Below are 22,061 nucleotides of genomic sequence, written 5' to 3'. Positions count from 1 at the left end.
CACGTACCCCTTGGCATACCTTCAAGTACCCCTAGGTGTACGCGTACCCCCATTTGAGAACCACTGACATGAAACACTCCTTTGTTTATGATGTATTTATTTATTTATTCAACATTTATACAAAACAAAGATAAGTATTTTTTACAGTAAATACTCCAATAAACACCCCCACTCAATTAACAGCCATGTCTCTTAGAGGCATCAAGTGTGTGGGCGACAAACACAAAAAACTTAAATTGGATCAAAAAACATTGGCATCTGCAGTTGCGGCTGTAGGCAACCTCCCAATGTTTTTAGAAACTTCACAAAATTGTCGCATTTGAAGAATCACGAGTGGTCATTATCCTGTAGCTTTTAACTACGTTAGCGCTATTTAGCCATCATCAGCGCTATTAATGCTGACCAGTTTTCACCTTACTGCAATTACAACATTGGTTATGTTGCTAGATGACATTTGTTCATGGCCACGTTGTCAAAAACAGCTGTGTGTTTTCTTTCCTCTTGCTTTAATAATCTAAAAAAAAAAAAAAAAAGCCTCTGGATGTTAGATAACTGCCCACCCCGGCTATAATTAGAGCATTTACAGTAAGAAAAAAAAAAAAATTGTACTCTTTTAAAATGCCCAAACCAACATTTTTAGATGGGCGATCGGCAGCTCAAAGTAAAAAAATCAGAAGAAAACAATTGATCATATGTCACATTAGTCCATACTAAATGTGCAGAACTCAGACTTTATGGTGTTGCATAATTAAAAACCCAGATCAACTTCAGTCAAGTAAATGGAGGTCATTTCAAATCACATGGTCTCACAGTCCATCAGTGATTAACATCCTGACGCCGTTTTAGAGGAAGACAGGCGGGATGACGTTGCTTAGGTCGTCCCGGGCAAGTCCTCGCAGTCGGGCATTATCAAGAAACTGATGGAGGCGGTTGGCTTTGGCGGGCGCAGAGACGTACCACATGACCACACCTGTGGGGTTCACAGACACCACGAAGCTGGTGGACTCCTTCAGGGTCATAGTCGTCTCGGAGAAGACGTCATGTACCTGAGACGTGGAGAACTTTTAGCTGATGTTTGACAACTTATTTTGTAGTCCATCTTAATTCTAACATTATTCCATTTATGACCTCCCTTAAACTGCAGTTTGACGTTATTAAAAAAATACGAAGATGTTGGCTTTTAATTTTTAGATTAGTGTAAAAAAAATACTGGATACATTTTTTCATGTTGATTTTTGCAGTGATTTTTTTAATTGTTGCTCAGATTAAATTAATGTAAAAATGCAGGGGAAAAACAAAGAAATAAACTAAAATTGGGGGCATATTCATTTTTTTTTCAATCAAATCTATTTTGAAAAGTTTAAATACTTGTGATTATATTTTATCAATAATACCATACTTTTTTTCTTTAAAAAAATTACAGGTTTTCTTATACAAAATCAGTAAAGTTGGCACGTTGTGTAAGCCGTAAATAAAAAAAGAATACAAATCCTTTTCAACTTCTATTCACTTGAATAGACTGCAAAGACGAGATACTTAACGTTCAAACTTAGAAACCTTTTTTTTTTTTTTTTGCAAATAATCATTAACTTCGAATTTAATGGTAGCAACACATTGCAAAAAAATGAGGAGACCAATTTTTAAAGCTTTTCAGGTGGAATTATTTCCCATTCTTTCTTGATGTAGAGCTTAAATTGTACAACAGTCCGGGCTTCATATTGCGCCACACATTTTTAATGGGAGACAGGTCTGGTCTAGTACCCGCACTCTTTCACTATGAAACCACGCTGTTGCAACACGTGTCTTGGCATTGTCTTCCTGAAATAAGCAGGGGCGTCCATAAAAAACGTTGCTTGGATTGGAACATAAGTTGCTCCAAAACCTGTATGTACCTTTCGCCATTAATGGTGCCCTCACTGATGTGTAAGTTACCCATGTGTTGGGCACTAATACACCCCCATAACATCACAGATGCTGGCTTTTGAACTTTGCGCCTATAACAATCCGGATGGTTCTTTTTCTCTTTGGTTCAGAGGACATGACGTCCACAGTTTCCATAAACAATTTGAAATGTGAACTCGTCAGACCACAGAATACTTTTCCAAGTTGCGTCAGTCCATCTTAAATGAGCTTGGGCGCAGCGAAGCCGGCGCCGTTTCTGGGTGTTGTTGATAAATGGCTTTCGCTTTGCATAGTAGAGTTTTGACTTGCACTTACAGATGTAGCCACAAACTGTAGTTACTGACAGAGGATTTCTGAAATGTTCCTGAGCCCATGTGGTGATATCCTTTACACACGGATGTAGCTTTTTGATGCAGTACCGCCTGAGGAATCGAAAGTCTGTAATATTATCGCTTACGTGAAGTGATTTTCTATAAATTCTTTGTACCTTTTTATGATATTATGGACCATAGATGGTGAAATCCTTAAATTCTTTGCAATAGCTCATTGAGAAATGTTGTTCTTAAACTATTCGACAATTTGCTCACGCATTTGTTCACAAAGTGGTGACCCTCGCCCCATCCTGGTTTGCGACTGACTGAGCATTTCATGGAAGCTGCTTTTATATACAATCATGGCACCCACCTGTTCCCAATTAGCCTGTTTGCCTGTGGGATGTTTCGAATAGGTGTTTGTTGAGCATTCCTCAACTTTCTCTGTCTTTTTTGCCACTTGTGCCTGCTTTTTTGAAACATGTTGCAGGCATCAAATTCCAAATGAGCTAATATTGGCAAAAACTAACAAAGTTTTCCAGTTTGAACATTAAATATATTGTTTTTGCAGTCTATACAATTGAATATAGGTTGAAAAGGATTTACAAATAATTTGTTTTTTTGTTTTTATTTACGATTTACACAATGTGCCAACTTCACTGGTTTTGGGGTTTGTAGTTGGGGCTCAGAGAATGGCGTGCAAACTATCAACCTATTATTTGTTATTTCATTCATTTAAAAAATATCCTTCATTTTGTCTTTGAAAATAGTTTTCCAAAATCAGGTGTTAGAAAAAGAGTGGTCATCTTACATTCAACATGGTAACAAATAAAGGGTTCCAGACCTTGTAGCTGCCTGTGGTGTAGTTCAATTTGCCGAGGGCGGTCTGGTAGCGATACGGCATGTCAGTGCGGCGACTGAAGAACACCAAGGCGCTGGCGTCGTTGGACAACTGCCGCCAAAACACCTCAATGCCGCTCTTCTCCTGGTGGGAAAAGAAGAAGCGCCTTGGAGTTAGAAGGCAGCGAAGGAAGTCAGCCGACCAAGAAGTGCGAGCAGCACCTTAAGTATGCGTCGCCCCTGAAGGCCCAGAGGGTCCTGGTTGATCCCGATGGCCATTCTGTTCTGCAGTATGTTGCGAGCCCCTCCGCTGATGGTACGCAGGTCGTTGGACATAAAGAGGGGAGCAGCCATGATTGCCCAGAAAGCCATCTGTGCGCGGGACTGATCCATGCTGAGGCCAAAGTCGCCAATGATGAGCTACAAAAACATTGGAAAATTTAGAAAGGATATATTATTACTAGCTAAATTACCCAAATATTAAGAACAGCCTCCTTATACTAAAGACCCATTACCTACCTGCTTGGCACTCAGCATCAAGGGTTTTAATTGGGGGTTAAATCACCAAAAATTATTCCCGGGCGCAGCCACCGCTGCTGCTCACTACTCCCCTCACCTCCCAGGAAGTGAGGGTGATGGGTCAAATGAAGAGAGTAATCTCACCACATCTAGTGTATGTGTGACAATCATTGGTACTTTTTAACTAAAAGATTGGCAGCTGTGGCTGTAGGTAACCTCTTGATGTTTTTTTTTCTAAGTTACCTCCACAAAATGGCAGTAGTTGCATCCGAGGAGGAATGAGTGGTAAGTATCAAATAACTTTATCTAAGTCTGTATGCACTTTAAAACGCTGAAACTGGGAAAAATAAAACTCACATGTGTTATACAGCAATAATAATGCTGACTTAGCGGTTTGTGGCTTACTATTAATTTATCCCTTTCTCTTGAGCTCCAATTATTCTCATGAATTGAGAAAATGTTTTAAGGCATCTCTCCACATAGCGTCTATGTCCTCTTTGCGCTTTACCTAATATTAATGGCCCACTATATAATTAGAACATTTACATGATGTTACAATTTTAAGCGTCTCAGACCATATCCGGGTCGTTCCATCTTCCCGGCCCGGCCACGGCAATCAGGACCTCCTGGTTTTCAAAAAACCAATCCACGATGTTCAAGACACTTTCCCATGAGTCCTGAATGTCACCATAGTTGCGCCACAGGTTGCAGATCCTGGCCAACAGACTGTAATCCACCTACAAATCCCAAATAATGCTTGAGTAAGTGCAAAAACACTGTCAGGTGATATTGGCGGTACCTTGGGTGGCAGCCCACCTTGGTAGGCGGGCCAGCTGCAGGAGTAGGCAATGGGACGACCCGTTGCGTTCAAAGCCTTGGACATTTGAGGGTAGCCTATGCAGAAGGGGGAACTGCTGAAAGAGGATCCATCTAGAAAGACGCCCATCTCCTTACCTTGTTCTTGCTCAGTGGCGTTGGAATAGCAGCCATCAAACTTCAACATGTCCACCTCCCAGTCAGCAAACGTCTGAGCGTCAATCTCAATCTTGTTCAGCGGCGTGCCAGGGTAGCCCCCGCAAGTGTGCGTTCCCATGTCACCATAGATGCCCAGCTTGAGGCCACGATCGTGCATGTAGCGGGACAGCCGGCTGATTCCACCGGGGAACCTGGAAGAGAAAAGCAAGGGAATCAGCAAATCCATCCATCCATCCATCCATCATCTTCCGCTTATCCGAGGTCGGGTCGCGGGGGCAGCAGCCTAAGCAGGGAAGCCCAGACTTCCCTATCTCCAGCCACTTCGTCTAGCTCTTCCCGGGGGATCCCGAGGCGTTCCCAGGCCAGCCGGGAGACATAGTCTTTCCAACGTGTCCTGGGTCTTCCCCGTGGCCTCCTACCAGCTGGACGTGCCCTAAACACATCCCTAGGGAGGCGTTCGGGTGGCATCCTGGCCAGATGCCCGAACCACCTCATCTGGCTCCTTTCGATGTGGAGGAGCAGCGGCTTTACGTTGAGCTCCTCCCGGATGGCAGAGCTTCTCACCCTATCTCTAAGGGAGAGCCCCGCCACCCGGCGGAGGAAACTCATTTCGGCCGCTTGTACCCGTGATCTTATCCTTTCGGTCATGACCCAAAGCTCATGACCATAGGTGAGGATGGGAACGTAGATCGACCGGTAAATTGAGAGCTTTGCCTTCCGGCTCAGCTCCTTCTTCACCACAACGGATCGATACAACGTCCGCATTACTGAAGACGCCGCACCGATCCGCCTGTCGATCTCACGATCCACTCTTCCCCCACTCGTGAACAAGACTCCTAGGTACTTGAACTCCTCCACTTGGGGCAGGGTCTCCTCCCCAACCCGGAGATGGCACTCCACCCTTTTCCGGGCGAGAACCATGGACTCGGACTTGGAGGTGCTGATTCTCATTCCGGTCGCTTCACACTCTGCTGCGAACCGATCCAGTGAGAGCTGAAGATCCCGGCCAGATGAAGCCATCAGGACTACATCATCTGCAAAAAGCAGAGACCTAATCCCGTGGCCACCAAACCGGAACCCCTCAACGCCTTGACTGCGCCTAGAAATTCTGTCCATAAAAGTTATGAACAGAATCGGTGACAAAGGACAGCCTTGGCGGAGTCCAACCTTCACTGGAAACGTGTCCGACTTACTGCCAGAATCAGATAGATAGAATCAGATAGAATCAGCAAATCATACTGCTTTATATCATATTGTTGTATAATAAACTGTATATATATTGTACTATTATATATTATACTGTTATTGTACTGTATATATTACACGGCATACATTATACTGTATACGTTATACCTTTATATATATAATAGTGTCATATTATATGGTCATACTGTATATATTATACTGTTATATATTACATTGTATAGATTATACTGTACACATTATAGTGTCATACTGTTATTTATACTGTATACATTACACTGTATACACTATAATATATTATATATATTAAACTTTTATATATATTACACTGTCATATATTATACCATTATATATCATGTAGGGGCAGCGTAACTCGGTTGGTAGAGCGACCGTGCCAGCAACCGTTGGGTTCTAGGTTTGATCTCCGCTTCTGCCATACTAGTCACAGCTGTAAAGCGCTTTGAGTCGCTGGAGAAAAGCGCTATATAAATATAATTCACAATATATTGTCATATATTAATCATACTGTTATAAATTATGCAGTTATATATCACATTGATATATATTATATTGTCTTTTATTATAATGTTATATGATACTGTTATATTTTATTTGTCCAATATCATACTGTCATATATTATACTGTTATATATCATACTAAAATATAATATGCTGTCATATATTATGCTAATATATATTACACTGTTATATGTATCACATTGTTATATAATATACTGTTATATATTATATTGTCATATATTATACTGGGCTTCACGGCGGGGGAGGGGTTAGCGCATCTGCCTCACAATACGAAGGTCCTGCAGTCCTGGGTTCAATCCCAGGCTCGGGATCTTTCTGTGTGGAGTTTGCATGTTCTCCCCGTGACTGCGTGGGTTCCCTCCGGGTACTCCGGCTTCCTCCAACTTCCAAAGACATGCACCTGGGGATAGGTTGATTGGCAACACTAAATTGGCCCTAGTGTGTGAATGTTGTCTGTCTATCTGTGTGGCGACTTGTCCAGGGTGTACCCGCCTCCCGCCCGATTTTAGCTGAGATAGGCGCCAGCACCCCCCGCGACCCAAAAAGGGAATAAGCGGTAGAAAATGGAAGGATGGATGGATATATTATACTGTTATATATTATATTGTCATATATTATACTGTTAAATATCATATTGTCATATATTATAAATTGTCATATCAGTCAATCAATCAAAGTTTACTTACATAGCCCTTAATCACAAAAGTCTCAAAGGGTTGCACAAGCCACAACAACATTCTTGGCTCAGATCTTACATCCTATATTATACTGTTATACTGTCATATATTGTATTGCTATATATCATAACGTGATATATTTTACTGTCATATATTATACTGTTATATATTGTAGTGTCATATACTATGTCATATAGATACTGTTATACATTATAATGTCATATCATTCTGTCATATTATACCGTTATATATTATAATGTAATATTATACTGTCATATATTATACTGTTATATATTAAGTCATATATTATACGGTTAGATTTTATAGTCACATATACTGTTGTATATCATATTGTCATATATTATACTGTCATATATTATACTGTTATATCATATTGTCATATATGATACTGTTATATTTTATAATGTCACATATTATACTATTATATATTATAATGTTATATATTATACTGTCATATATTATACTGTGTGGGCAGCACAGTGTGGGAGGGGTGAATGCGTCTGCCTCACAATACAAAGGTCCTGAGTTCAATCCCGGGCTCGGGATCTTTCTGTGTGGAGTTTGCATGTTCTCTCCGGGCATTCCCGCTTCCTCCCGCTTCCTCCCGCCTCCAAAGACATGCACCTGGGCATAGGCTGATTGGCAACTACAAATTGGCCCTAGTGTGTGAATGTGAGTGTGAATATTATATGGATATGTTTTGCCCGAAATCCACCATAACCTCCTGCACTGATGTTGGGGGGACAGGAGGTCCCTGTCGTGGAAACAACAAAGTACCTGGGTTACCACCTCAATCAAAACCTGACTGGAGATGTGCACATCGAGAAGGCAATAAAAACTGCCTCCAAGGGGCTGCACTACCTCACAGTCATATAAAAAAAAATTAATTAAATCAATGTAAAAAACACAAGATACACTTACAATTAGTGCAACAACCCAAAAAACTTCCCTTTTTCATGACAAAAAAAAAGAAAAACTACATCTCCGGGAATGGAAAGATGGGGGCATTGAACGCCATAAGCAGGAATTGAAGTGTGTTCGTACTCGTAGATAACATGAATCTTTTTTCAAACCTTAAATCTGTCCGTAACTGGTTGAGTTTGTCTGTTTGCTCACAGACAAACAAGTCCAGGCCAAAACATAACCTCTTTGGCGGGGGTAAGAAAGTCTGCCTTCTGCAAAGCAAAGCGCACCACTTTCCTTTCGAGCGTTTCAAAAGGCGACACAGAGAAAGTCGGTCACGGCGCAGCGCACGATATACATCCTTAAGCCATAAATCTATTTTTCAACTGCTTGTCCTTTGATGTCTAGAGGCGGAAGGCAGTGCTGGACAAGTCGCCACCTCAAACCGTCAAACAGAAAAGGTATTTGAAACCAGCAAGGCCAAACATCAGTTTGTGAGGTATTTACATTATTAAAAGTTATATTGTTAGTTTACTTTTTTGAGAAAAAAACAATTTCAACGCAGATGTGAAAAATGACCAATGTAGAGGACAATGCTTCTCATAATGTAAAAGTTGAAAGACACTAAACTGATTATTATTTTTTTACATTTGTTACACTGAATGTTTACATTGTCACTTTAAAGACATCAACTGTAAGTTCCATCCATCCATTTTCTACCGCTTGTCCCATTCGGGGTTGCTGGAGCTTATCTCAGCTGCATTTGGGCGGAAAGCGGCGTACACCCTGGACAAGTCGCCACCTCATCACAGGGCCAACACAGATAGACAGATAACATTCAAGTTATTCTTTTAAATATTTTCTTGAAAAAGTAGATGTTCCCTCACAATTATTTTCACTTAAAAATAATTGTTTGTGGTAAAATAATGATATTAGAATATTTTAGCATTATGTTTGTGTTTAATTACAGTAAGTGTGTTTATCCTAAACATTCCTGCTACTTAATTTTTACCAAGGTTTTTTGGGGGGAATATATACCACAATAATATCATACTGTGGTCTTAATACTGCGGTGATATCAAACCATGATATTTTGATACCTAGAATTTATTTTTCTAAATCAGCCTGACCAAACCCTAAAGTTTGAGTTAAACTATAATCATTTTGATTAATACAAGGTTTCACATCCTTTGACAATGTTATTAAAATGTAATGAAGTTACGAGATATACATACTGAATATAATTCAAATCAAGAGTAAGATTACTAATTCACTGTGAATATCTGGTCTCAGTTCTGTCTTATGTGGACGTGAGCTGAAGTCAAGTTGCTGACTCAGTGTTTTTATTGTCTGTCATAAGACTGTCACACCTGCACTAAAGGTGTTATTGACCTAGAAGATTATACTGTCAGTCTACCTCTTTGGGTCGGCCTGGAGCCGCCCGTGCTCGTCCCTATGCATGGACGCCCAGCAGTCATCGATGTTGACATAAACGTAGCCCAGCTCCCTCCAGCCATCCTCTGACAGTCTGTCGGCCATGTCGGTGAACAACTTCTCACTGGACAAGAAAAGCGCAGACATTTTAGTTGGGAGTTCACACTGAGAAAACGCTTGAGTGCGGTTCCTACTTGCCTGATGCAGTTTTTTGGGTCGTGTTCGCAGTCAATGTCGCAGCGGAACCGTTCCCACGCCAACCAGCCCATCGGGGGTCTCCTCATCAACCCGTTTTCCAAGGCAACGGTGGCCATGAGGAGCGTGGATGCAAACACGGCCACAGTCAAATGCATCCCTGTTGAAGAAAAGTTTGTTTTGACCCCTGTGTAAGGGCTAATTCTCATATTTGCACCACACCCTGTCATGTTTAAATATGTATCATAATATTTGCACTCCTCGATATCATGTTTATATCGATAGTTGCCCCACTATGGACTGGACTCTCACAGATCCACTCGACGTAAATACCACCTGTCGCCCATGGGGATGTGGTCCCCACATCTGGGGTCCCCTCCAAAGTTTCTTATTGTATCCCATTGGGTTGAATGGATGTGAGCAGAAGATGTCGTTGTGGCTTGTGCAGCCCTTTGAGACACTTGTGATGAAGGGCTGTATAAATAAACTTTGACTGCTGTGATTTATATACTGTATCATCATATTTTACCCATGAATATCATGTTTACATGTCATGTATTACCATATTTGCAGTACTCCATGTCAGTGTTTTTCAACCTTTTTTGAGCCAAGGCACATTTTTTTGCGTTGGAAAAATGCGGAGGAACACCACCAGCAGAAATCACTAAAAAACGAAACTCAGTTGACAGTAAAAAGTCGTTGTCGCAATTGTCGGATATGACTTTAAAGCATAACCAAGCATGCATCACTATAGCTCTTGTCTCAAAGTAGGTGTACTGTCACCACCTGTCACATCACACCCTGACTCATTTGGACTTTTTTGCTGTTTTCCTGTGTGTAGTGTTTGTTTTTGTCTTACGCTCCTATTTTTTTGGCATTTTCCTGTAGCAGTTGAAGTGAAGTGAAGTGAATTATATTTATATAGCGCTTTTTCCTCAAGTGACTCAAAGCGCATTACACAGTGAAACCTAATATCTAAGTTACAATTAAACCAGTGTGGGTGGCACTGGGAGCTGGTGGGTAAAGTGTCTTGCCCAAGGACACAACGGCATCGACTAGGAAGGTGGAAGCGGGGATCGAACCTGCAACCCTCAAGTTGCTGACACGGCCGCTCTAACAACTGAGCTAAACCGCCCCATTTCATGTCTTCCTTTGAGTGATATTTCCCACATCTACTTTGTTTTAGCAATCAATAATATTTCAGTTGTTTTTACCCTGTGATGAGGTGGCGACTTGTCCAGGGTGTACGACGCCTTCCGCCCGATTGTATATGTATATGACCCCGAAGGGAATAAGCAGTAGGAAATGGATGGATTATCCTTCTTTGTGGGGACATTGTTGATTGTCATGTAGGGATGTACTTTGTGGACGACGTTTTTGCGCCGCAGTAAGTCTTTGCTGTCGTCCAGCATTCTGGTTTTGTTTACTTTGTAGTTCAGTTTCAGTTTTGTTCTGCATAGACTTCCCTAAGCTTCGATGCCTTTTCTTAGGGGCACTCACCTTTTTTTTCTTTTTTTTGTTTAAGCATTAAATCGCTTTTTTTACCTTCACACTGCCTTCTGCTGTTTCCAACATCTACAAAGCATTTAGCTACCGGCTGCCACCTACTGATATGGGAGAGTATTACACGTTTTTTCTAGACAACACCGACACTCAACAACAACACATCATTTGCAGACTACAATTACTGGTTTGCAAAAAAACATTTTTTACCCCAGATAGGTGAAATTAAATCATCTCCCACGGCACACCCGACTGTATCTCGCGGCACACTAGCGGCACAGTGGTTGAAAAACACTGTTCTAGACAACACCGACACTCAACAACAACACATCATTTGCAGACTACAATTAGTGGTTTGAAAAAAACATTTTTTACCACAAATAGGTGAAATTAAATCATCTCCCACGGCACACCCGATTCTATCTCACGGCACAGTGGTTGAAAAACACTGCTCCATGTCATGTTTACACTGCATATTGGCACATGGATATATTTGCCCATCGTTTAATATTTGTATTTAGATTCTTACTCTAATCACATTCTACACTAGCTGCATCTTAAATTAATTTTACATAGTACGACAGTAAAACTATTCAAATCTGCATGAAATCACGATACAATGGATTGAGTATTTTAAAGCCAACCGGGATCACGTTATCGCCTCTTGATTAACCTATTTAAAACGCCGATTGATAATTAAAACGAATTATCAAACGACTATAGCATTTTATATAGTTATTCGGAATGCCGGCATGTGATAAACTTACCGGTGTTGAGGTAACCAGAACGAGGAAGTCAAGAGGATGCGTTCAATTCCCCGTCGTCTGTTTTTTAGTGGTTTCCCAACCTTACTTCGTCCTTTAAACAGATAAATTACAATAGAGAAGTGTCGGACAAGGTTTCATGGTGTCCTTTTTTAAACGCGGAAGTCACGTGACGCCGCAACTTGTGTCAGCTGACCAGTCTTCTCCAACAGAGAGGAAGCAAGGAAGCCGCGTTCCATTACGGTTGCATTGGGTGCAGTGTCGCAGGAAATTCGGCCGCCATCTTGAACCGGTCGTCTACTCCAGTGGTTCTCAAATGGGGGTACGCGTACCCCTGGGGGTACTTGAAGGTATGCCAACGGGTACTTTAGATTTTTCAAAAATATTCTAAAAATAGCTTCAATTCAAAAATCCTTTTTAAATATATTCATTGAATAATACTTCAACAAAATATGAATGTAAGTTCATAAACTGTGAAAAAAATGCAACAATGCAATATTCAGTGTTGACAGCTAGATTTTTTTGTGGACATGTTCCATAAATACTGATGTTAAAGGTTTCTTTTTTTTTTTTAAGAAATGTTTAGAATTAAGTTCATGACAGGGTGTACCCTGCCTTCCGCCCGATTGTAGCTGAGATAGGCGCCAGCGCCCCCCGCGACCCCGAAAGGGAATAAGCGGTAGAAAATGGATGGATGGATGGATTCAGATGGATCTCTATTACAATCCCCAAAGAGGGCACTTTAAGTTGATGATTACTTCTATGTGTAGAAATCTTTATTTATAATTGAATCACTAGTTATTTTTATATATTTTATTCCAAATAGTTCAAGAAAGACCACTACAAATGAGCAATATTACAATTTAATAAATCAGACACTGATGACATAGTGCTGTATTTTACTTCTTTATCTCTTTATTTCAACCAAAAATGCTTTGTTCTGATTAGGGTGTACTTGAATTAAAAAAAAATTCACAGGGGGTACATCACTGAAAAAAGGTTGAGAACCACTGGTGTACTCCTCTTTGAGCAACAGAAAAAAGAAGGAAGAACACAGTGTATTCTTGCACAAATCAAACAAACAGAATTGTGTTTCTCAAGTAAGAGTGAATATTACTATTGGTTATATTTTGTGAATCGAATATTGTGTACTGTAGTAATAATAGTAATAATAATACATATTTTCGGGCACCAGTACTCTGGAATGCTCCCATCTACTGCAGCTATTTTAGTTAGTGCCAGTGTCCAGATGACAACTGAGACTCTATTAGTCACTTTCCTCAACACTGACTTAGATTACAACGGAAACAATATTACTATAAACAAATATTATTAGTATAACATTGACCAGCGATTTGTTTACACAAAATATACATGCAATTCACCAATCGCAAACAAGCTTACATTTACTTGACAATGTAAACAAATGAAGATCTGACTCTACATTAGTTTGTCATCAAGAAACTTTGGCTGTTGATGTATTTACCTTTTTTTTTCATTATTAACAAATATGTATCAAAATGGTTAAATAAATGTTTAACGGACCTGTTTTAAAGGCCTACTGAAACCCACTACTACCCACCACGCAGTCTGATAGTTTATATATCAATGATCAATCAATCAATCAATCAATGTTTACTTATATAGCCCTAAATCACTAGTGTCTCAAAGGGCTGCACAAACCACCACGACATCCTCGGTAGGAAAACTCACACCCAGTGGGACATTGGTGACAATAATGACCCAGTGGGACGTCGGTGACAATGATGACTATGAGAACCTTAGAGAGGAGGAAAGCAATGGATGTCGAGCGGATCTAACATGATACTGTGAAAGTTCAATCCACAATGGATACAACACAGTCGCGAGAGTCCAGTCCAAAGAGGATCCAAGACACAGCAGCGAGAGTCCCGTTCACAGCGGAGCCAGCAGGAAACCATCCCAAGCGTAGGCGGACCAGCAGCGCAGAGATGTCCCCAGCCGATACACAGGCGAGCAGTACATGGCCACCGGATCGGACCGGACCCCCTCCACACGGGAGAGTGGGACATAGAAGAAAAAGAAAAGAAACGGCAGATCAACTGGTCTAAAAAGGGAGTCTATTTAAAGGCTAGAGTATACAAATGAGTTTTAAGGTGAGACTTAAATGCTTCTACTGAGGTGGCATCGCGAACTGTTACCGGGAGGGCATTCCAGAGTACTGGAGCCCGAACGGAAAATGCTCTATAACCCGCAGACTTTTTTTGGGCTTTGGGAATCACTAATAAGCCGGAGTCCTTTGAACGCAGATTTCTTGCCGGGACATATGGTACAATACAATCGGCAAGATAAGATGGAGCTAGACCGTGTAGTATTTTATACGTAAGTAGTAAAACCTTAAAGTCACATCTTAAGTGCACAGGAAGCCAGTGCAGGTGAGCCAGTACAGGCGTAATGTGATCAAACTTTCTTGTTCTTGTCAAAAGTCTAGCAGCCGCATTTTGTACCAACTGTAATCTTTTAATGCTAGACATGGGGAGACCCGAAAATAATACGTTACAGTAGTCGAGGCGAGACGTAACAAACGCATGGATAATGATCTCAGCGTCTTTAGTGGACAGAATGGAGCGAATTTTAGCGATATTACGGAGATGAAAGAAGGCCGTTTTAGTAACGCTTTTAATGTGTGCCTCAAAGGAGAGAGTTGGGTCGAAGATAATACCCAGATTCTTTACCGTGTCGCCTTGTTTAATTGTTTGGTTGTCAAATGTTAGAGTTGTATTATTAAATAGAGTTCGGTGTCTAGCAGGACCGATTATCAGCATTTCCGTTTTTTTGGCGTTGAGTTGCAAAAAGTTAGCGGACATCCATTGTTTAATTTCATTAAGACACGCCTCCAGCTGACTACAATCCGGCGTGTTGGTCAGCTTTAGGGGCATGTAGAGTTGGGTGTCATCAGCATAACAGTGAAAGCTAACACCGTATTTGCGTATGATGTCACCTAGCGGCAGCATGCAGATGCTGAAGAGTGCAGGGCCAAGGACCGAACCCTGGGGAACTCCACACGTTACCTTAACGTAGTCCGAGGTCACATTGTTATGGGAGACACACTGCATCCTATCAGTAAGATAAGAGTTAAACCAAGACAGGGCTAAGTCTGACATACCAATTCGTGTTTTGATACGTTCTAATAAAATATTATGATCGACGGTATCGAAAGCAGCGCTAAGATCGAGGAGCAGCAACATAGATGACGCATCAGAATCCATCGTTAGCAATAGATCATTAGTCATTTTTGCGAGGGCTGTCTCCGTGGAGTGATTTGCCCTGAAACCGGATTGAAAGGTTTCACATAGATTGTTAGACGCTAAGTGTTCATTTAACTGCTCCGCAACAATTTTTTCAAGGATTTTTGAAATAAAGGGAATGATGAAATATTAACATTGCAACACATGCCAATACGGCCTTTTTAGTTTACTAGATTACAATTTTGAATTTCCCGGGAGTTTCGTCTTCGAAACGTCATGTAATGATGACGTGTACGCAAGACGTCACAGGTTTTTAGGAAGTATGAGCGCTGCGCACACACACAGCTAAAAGTCATCTGCTTTAACGGCATAATTATACAGTTTTTTGGACATCTGTGTTGCTGAATCTTTTGCAATTTGTTCAATTATTATTGGAGAAGTCACAGTGGAAAGATTGAGTTGGGAAGCTTTAGCCTTTAGCCACACAAACACACGGTGATTCCTTGTTTAAAATTCCTGGAGGTGAAACTTTCCTATGGATCAGAGCGCAGTCAAGAGAACATGGATCCCGACCACATGTCAACTAGCAGGTTTCGGTGAGAAATTTGTGGTTAAAAAGTCAGTTCTTACCGGAGAAAAGCTGAGCTTGTGCCGTCCATAGCTGCCGTCGACTCCCCTGAGACACTGCGCGTCAAGACACCCATGGAGGCACCCTTCCGACTATCAGGTAATATTAAACTCACTAAAACACTAGCAACACAATAGAAAGATTAGGGATTTCCCAGAATTAACCTAGTAAATGTGTCTAAAAACATGGGAATCCGTCCTAATGCAATTGCGTTTCCTTTTTTTTTAACTTTTTATTTTTTTATCTTTTTTTCTAGTCCGTCGCTATCAATATCCTCAAACACGGATCTTTCATCCTTGCTCAAATTAATGGGGAAATTGTCGTTTTCTCTGTCCGAATAGCACTTTTTGTTAGAGTCTCCCATTAAAAACAATGTGAATATGTGAGGAGCCATCAAACATGTGACGTCATCGTCTGCGACTTCCGGTAGAGGCAGGGCTTTTCTTTTAGCACCGAAAGTTGCGAACTTTATCGTGGATGTTCTCTACTAAATCCTTTCAGCAAAAATATGGAAATATTGCGAAATGATCAAGTATGACACATAGAATGGACCTGCTATCCCAGTTTAAATAAGAAAATCTAATTTCAGTAGGCCTTTAAGTCACACATGACACAGATGTAATTACAACACGTTTGCTGAAATTATGATCATTATGACTTATGTCATTATGGGCACACTAATGCTGATGATTCCAGAACTGAACTGCTCCAAGTTCATCGCTAAGTGCTCACCAACAGGTTTTTCCATGATCCTTTGGAGCTCCTATTTAATTTAATCAGAGCATCAGGTAGGGTTGATGATGTTTTAACTATAATACATTTTGAAAACAGTTGATGTCTTTATACGTAAAGCCTTGGGTGTAATTCTGTATTGTCTCTGTTTTCTATGTAAGACAGCTGGAACAAGATTCCAGCTGTTCCAGTTCCAGGGCATCTTCCGCCGTCTGATGGTTTGTTGTGGTGTCTCACAGAGTGAGACCAACAGTGTGGCGGACGAAGATAACATGGTGTCCTTCTGAGCAGTAGAGACGTCCTCTGCTGAAACTGTAGAAACAAAAACACCCATCTCCATTTGCCGAAATTTCAGCCATTGTGTGTGACCACAGTTATCTTCTCACACGGGTTGCCGGTCTACTAGAAAAGACTGGTCTACATAGCAGCGTCTGTAGTCTTGCAGATACTACAGAAGCTGTCCTGTTTTGTGTGCTGTGTGAGGACAGCTACCACCTTGTAACAGTGAAAAACATGAATTATACTGACAATTAAATACATAAATGTGTAGTTGAATGTGTCACTTGTTTATTTAATGTAAAATACATGTACTTGTATGTTTAATTATTGATTTCATGACTGAATACATTATTTCACCATTTGATTAATACTTAATTAAGTTTTTTCATGATCTAATGATTTGATTAATGAATGAAACATTTATGACATTTATGTAATTACTCAAATCTTTTTTTATTTACTTAATGTTGTCCTATTTTGCCCCATGTCAGCACATTATTGACTTTCTTATACCTGTCAAACTCAGCCGTAAAAGCTGGAGCTGAACCCACTCGAGACGGTGGGGAGATGACAGTGGAGTTTAGGAGAAACCCCCCGATTTCTGACCAGCACAGCGTATACTATGCACTCTTTCAGGTTCCTCGGATCAATAATCTCACAGGACTTGAATTGGACCTCCAACATAGACACAATCAGGAAAAAGGCACAGCAGAGGATGTACTTCCTGCATCAGCTCAAGAAGTTCAACCTGCCCCAGGACCTGTTGATCATGTATTACACGTCCACCATTCAGTCTGCAACCAAATAGGAAGGATTGTTTTATAAACATCTGTGCCATGACTCCATGGTTTGATTCAAAATGTCCATGTCACAAACTTGCATGGCTTTGACCTCAGGATGCAGCAGACAGGAAGACGTGCAGGTAAGACAAGCATTTTAATTATGAACACATGGGATGCATAGAACAGCAATTCGTACTGCTAACAAAGTCTGTAACTTAAATCAATCCTCAGCCCTGACTGAAGGAGGGGCAGGCATTTTTATTTTTATTTTTTAGTCCTGTCCAGCTACTCAGGCAAATCATAGTGTTGATGTACAGTAGATGCCCATATCTGCAGTACAAAATTACTTTTCAAAAGAGAAATGTGGGATACTTCTCTTGTTGCCTTATTTGTATTTGACTTTATTAAATTGATTTAAAATATTATTTGGTGCAGCCGGGCCGGAGCAGGAGGGGATAGAAAGACCAAAAAAGGAAGACGGGGGGAAATTGTGGGGACAAGAGGGGGATCAGACAGAGACAACAAAAACAGCAAACACAAAAATAACAGCAATAGAACAACATCAGTAAATTTGCAATTAAGCAGAGGCAGGCATTTATAGCTGCCTGATTGGCAACCAAGCCCAGGCGTGCCCAAGCTGCCAATCAGTAACAGGGAAAAGCGTTCGGGGAGACAGACAGAAAGTAGAACTGTAACTAGGACCGCCAAACAGAAAATGGAAATATGACAACCTGTGAGACCTGACGTGACCGGTTGTCATATTTTGAGACGTACTGTATGCAGATCCATCCATCCATCCATCCATCCATCCATTTTCTACCGCTTATTCCCTTTTGGGGTCGCGGGGGGCGCTGGCGCCTATCTCAGCTACAATCGAGCGGAAGGCAGAGTACACCCTGGACAAGTCGCCACCTCATCGCAGTCAGATAAGAATGGTTTTGCATAATTGGTACCCTTTAAATCTTTAAATTATTAGGTAAAATTATAAAATGATTCATTAAATCATGAACCAATTAAATCAATAATTATATTATTACAGAATTAATTACATTTTTAATAATAAATGATTAAATAATTACATGTAATTTTACATTGGATACATTAATCATACATTTAATAACACGTTTGTATCTAATTCAAATTATAATAAATTAATTATACTGTATACATAAGTGATTATTTAAGTCAGGGGTCACCAACCTTTTTGAAACCAAGAGCTACTTCTTGGGTACTGATTAATGCGGAGGGCTACCAGTTTGATACACTCTTAAATAAATTGCCAGAAATAGCCGATTTGCTCAGTTTACCTTTAATGAATAAATCTATATATATATTTAAAAAATGGGTATTTCTGTCTGTCATTCTGTCGTAAATTTTTTTTTCCTTTTCCATCCATCCATTTTCTACCGCTTAATCCCTTTTTGGGGTCGCGGGGGGCGCTGGCGCCTATCTCAGCTACAATCGGGCGGAAGGCGGGGTACACCCTGGACAAGTCGCCACCTCATCGCCACCTTTTACGGTGGGTTTTTTGTAGAGAATAAATGATGGAAAAAACACTTAATTGAAAGGTTTAAAAGAGGAGAAAACCAGAAAAAAATGAACATTAAATTTTGACTCTTTAAAATTCAACCGAAAAAAAGAAGAGAAAAACTAGCCAATACGAATCTTTTTGGAAAAAAATAAAAATAATAATTAATGCAACATCATTAGTCATTTTTCCTGATTAAGATTAAATTTAGAAATTTTAATGACATATTTTAAAAAGGTTAAAATCCAAACTGCACTTTGTTTGAATGTATAACAAATTGGACCAAGCTATATTTCTAACAAAGACAAATCATTATTTCTTCTAGATTTTCCAGAACAAAATTTTTTAAAGAAATTCAAAAGACTTTGAAATAAGATTTAAATTTGATTCTACAGATTTTCTAGATTTGACAGGATACTTTTTTAGAATTTTAATCATAATAGGTTTGAAGAAATATTTCACAAATATTTTTCATCAAAAAAACAGAAGCTAAAATTAAGAATTAAATTAAAATTGATTTACTATTCTTTACAATAAAAAAAAATAACTTGAACATTGATTTTAATTGTCAGGAAAGAAGGGGAAGGAATTTAAAAGGTAAAAAGGTATATGTGTTTAAAAACCCAAAATCATTTTTAAGGTTGTACTTTTTCTCTAAAAGTCTTTCTGAAAGTTATAAGAAGCAAAGTAAAAAATAAATTGATTTATTTAAACAAGTGAAGACCAAGTCTTTAAAATATTTTCTTGGATTTTATCAATTCTATTTGAGTTTTGTCTCTCTTAGAATTAAAAATGTCGAGCAAAGTGAGACTAGCTTGCTAGTAAATAAATACAATTTAAAAAGTAGAGGCAGCTCACTGGTAAGTGCTGCTATTTGAGCTATTTTTAGAACAGGCCAGCGGGCTACTCATCCGGTCCTTACGGGCTACCTGGTGCCCGCGGGCATAGCGTTGGTGACCCCTGATTTAAGTGTTGATTAATTTATATATGATTTTGTCCCAAACACATTGTCCCTTTGAAAGGTATTGCTGGTAAAAAAAAAAAAAAAAAAAAATAGTCACGGCTGTGGTAGCCATTTTTGTGTTTTTCATACTTCTCTAGTCCTGCATATATTAAGTAAAATTAGTTATTTATTTGTTGAAAGATGACTTGGGCCTACTACGCTACTGGACTTTTAATGTTCGTCATTGTGGTGGTGCCTGATGAAGGCTTGGGCCTACTGTGCTACTACACTTTGATGTTGGTCATTGTGGTGGTGCTTGATGAATACTATTGCCTCCTGTGCTACTGTACTTAATTTTTAAATGGTTGTGGCAGCTATTTTTGTGTTATTTATACTTCTCTAGTAATTAATATTTTGTTAAGTTAAATTAATTATAAATATTTTTAAATGCCATGAAAATATGTTTTGATCTATTGCAAGTTAATTTATTGAATTAGAAACCTTCAGGGCAGCACGGTGGTAGAGGGGTTAGTGCGTCTGCCTCACAATACGAAGGTCCTGGGTTCGATCCGGCGCTCGGGATCTTTCTTTGTGGAGTTTGGATGTTCTCCTCATGATTCCCTCCGGGTACTCTGGCTTCCTCTCACTTCCAAAAACATGCACCTGGGGATAGGTTGATTGGCAACACTAAAATTGACCCTAGTGTGTGAATGTGAGTGTGAATGTTGTCTGTTAATCTGTGTTGGCCCTGTGATGAGGTGGCGACTTGTCAATGGTCCACCTTCTGCTTCAATGCAGCTGAGATAGGCCCCAGCACCCCCCGCAACCCTAAACTGGACAAGTGGTAGAAAATGGATGGATGGATGGATGGATGGATGGATAGAAACCATTATTTACAAATTTGTGTAATTTACAGCACCTGTAACGAGACATCACTCTAATATGGCTTTGAGTATGCCACTCTGAGGATAGCATATAGGGGCGCACAGGTGAAATTGATTGGATAAATGTCGGGTTGAGAGACTGGCATTGAATACAGTTCTAACGTAACACTTGAGCCTTAGTTTTTTGTTTAAAACTTTGTAAGCAGTTAAACTAATTTTTCGTTCACCTTGCATGTACTGTTAGATGTATATGGAATGAAGACCTTTTTGCAAAAAAATATATTTTTGAGAAAATTAAGTTGGAGTCGGAAGTGCATTTGAAAGTGCACCACCTGTCCTGGCCCAGCCCACGGCCTTTGGTTTAGAACCTGGCAAATCTTGGAAAGGCCGATACAATGGCTTATTTTCAAAACCACACATACTGCAGGAGAAACATTGTTAGCGAGATTTTAAAAAAAACGTTTTTCGTTATTGTTCTCTTTTTTCAGAAAACTGGCAGCATGTTACAACAAACGCTAGCTATTTCAGTTTGCATACTATGTAAAATTTTCTTTTTTTCAAATGATGTGAGTTATTTTACTTTGAAATGTAACATACAACACAGAAAAAAAACAATGTTTACATACAGACTACTAAACACATGGTCCAACCAGTGCTTTAATGCCATACTTCTTTCAGCCGGTAGGGGGTGGTATGCACATTGAATCTAAAGTATGCTGTGATATACAATATAACTTTATCATCCATAATTGATGTGTAATTCTTGCCCTCGAGGATAAGCCAGCCTTAAAGTTTACAAAGTGTTGCATCTAATTAAAACACTTTCCATGGAAACAGCCACTGCAGCAGCAGAAGCTGTAAAACCTGTTGGGACCGGTGCACTGGGAGGTGGGTTTGGGTGAACTGTGACTCTGGGGAGTAGTAGGGACAGGCAAGCGTGTGGTATTACTCAAATAAAACATTCATATCTATCTGTGGAAAAATCTTAAACCCTGTCTTGTGAGATTTGATTTCTCCTCTGAGACGACCGAGGGGATCGGTTGTTTAATGTCTTGAAAAGTGTCTGACGCCTGGCTTCTTTTACGCACTTCTTCGCACCATCGCATGTGTCACATCTCCCAAGGCATGGCAGTTACTTTGGTTTCATCTTAGCAACAGTAATACAGCATGCTGCCAACAAAGAGGGAGGAGGAGATGTGTCCGAGAGAAAGACTGAATAACATCAGAAGAACAACAAGTGTTTTTTAGGGATGGCACCTCGTTTTTGAAAG

General features: G+C 40.0%; 1 protein-coding gene and 1 long non-coding RNA gene across 3 annotated transcripts in view; one reads left to right on the top strand and one right to left on the bottom strand.

Moving 5' to 3' along the window:
• Positions 1 to 16,896, top strand: part of LOC133553021 (uncharacterized) — a 64,290-nt gene extending 47,394 nt beyond the window's left edge. The window contains exon 3 of one of the 2 annotated variants that reach the window (XR_009806821.1): positions 16,536 to 16,896. This is a non-coding gene — a long non-coding RNA (uncharacterized LOC133553021). Of the gene's footprint in view, positions 1 to 8,299; positions 8,368 to 16,535 lie in introns of those variants that run through there. The other variant, XR_009806822.1, reaches the window with a different exon arrangement.
• Positions 81 to 11,978, bottom strand: naga (N-acetylgalactosaminidase, alpha). The gene is made up of 9 exons (XM_061900753.1): positions 11,791 to 11,978; positions 9,520 to 9,680; positions 9,309 to 9,445; positions 4,527 to 4,738; positions 4,372 to 4,466; positions 4,148 to 4,309; positions 3,276 to 3,473; positions 3,058 to 3,198; positions 81 to 1,046 (listed from the first exon to the last, which is right to left on the bottom strand). Exons 2-9 carry the CDS (start codon positions 9,676 to 9,678, stop codon positions 843 to 845), a joined length of 1,308 nt encoding a protein of 435 aa, XP_061756737.1. The 5' UTR covers positions 9,679 to 9,680; positions 11,791 to 11,978; the 3' UTR covers positions 81 to 842.
• Positions 16,897 to 22,061: the final 5,165 nt, after the last annotated feature.

The sequence above is a fragment of the Nerophis ophidion genome, linkage group LG05 (assembly GCF_033978795.1).
Source record: "Nerophis ophidion isolate RoL-2023_Sa linkage group LG05, RoL_Noph_v1.0, whole genome shotgun sequence".
In the NCBI taxonomy this organism is placed as follows: Eukaryota; Metazoa; Chordata; class Actinopteri; order Syngnathiformes; family Syngnathidae; genus Nerophis; species Nerophis ophidion.
Note: the sequence above shows the minus strand (reverse complement) of the source record. Positions and strands in the feature narration are given on the sequence as shown.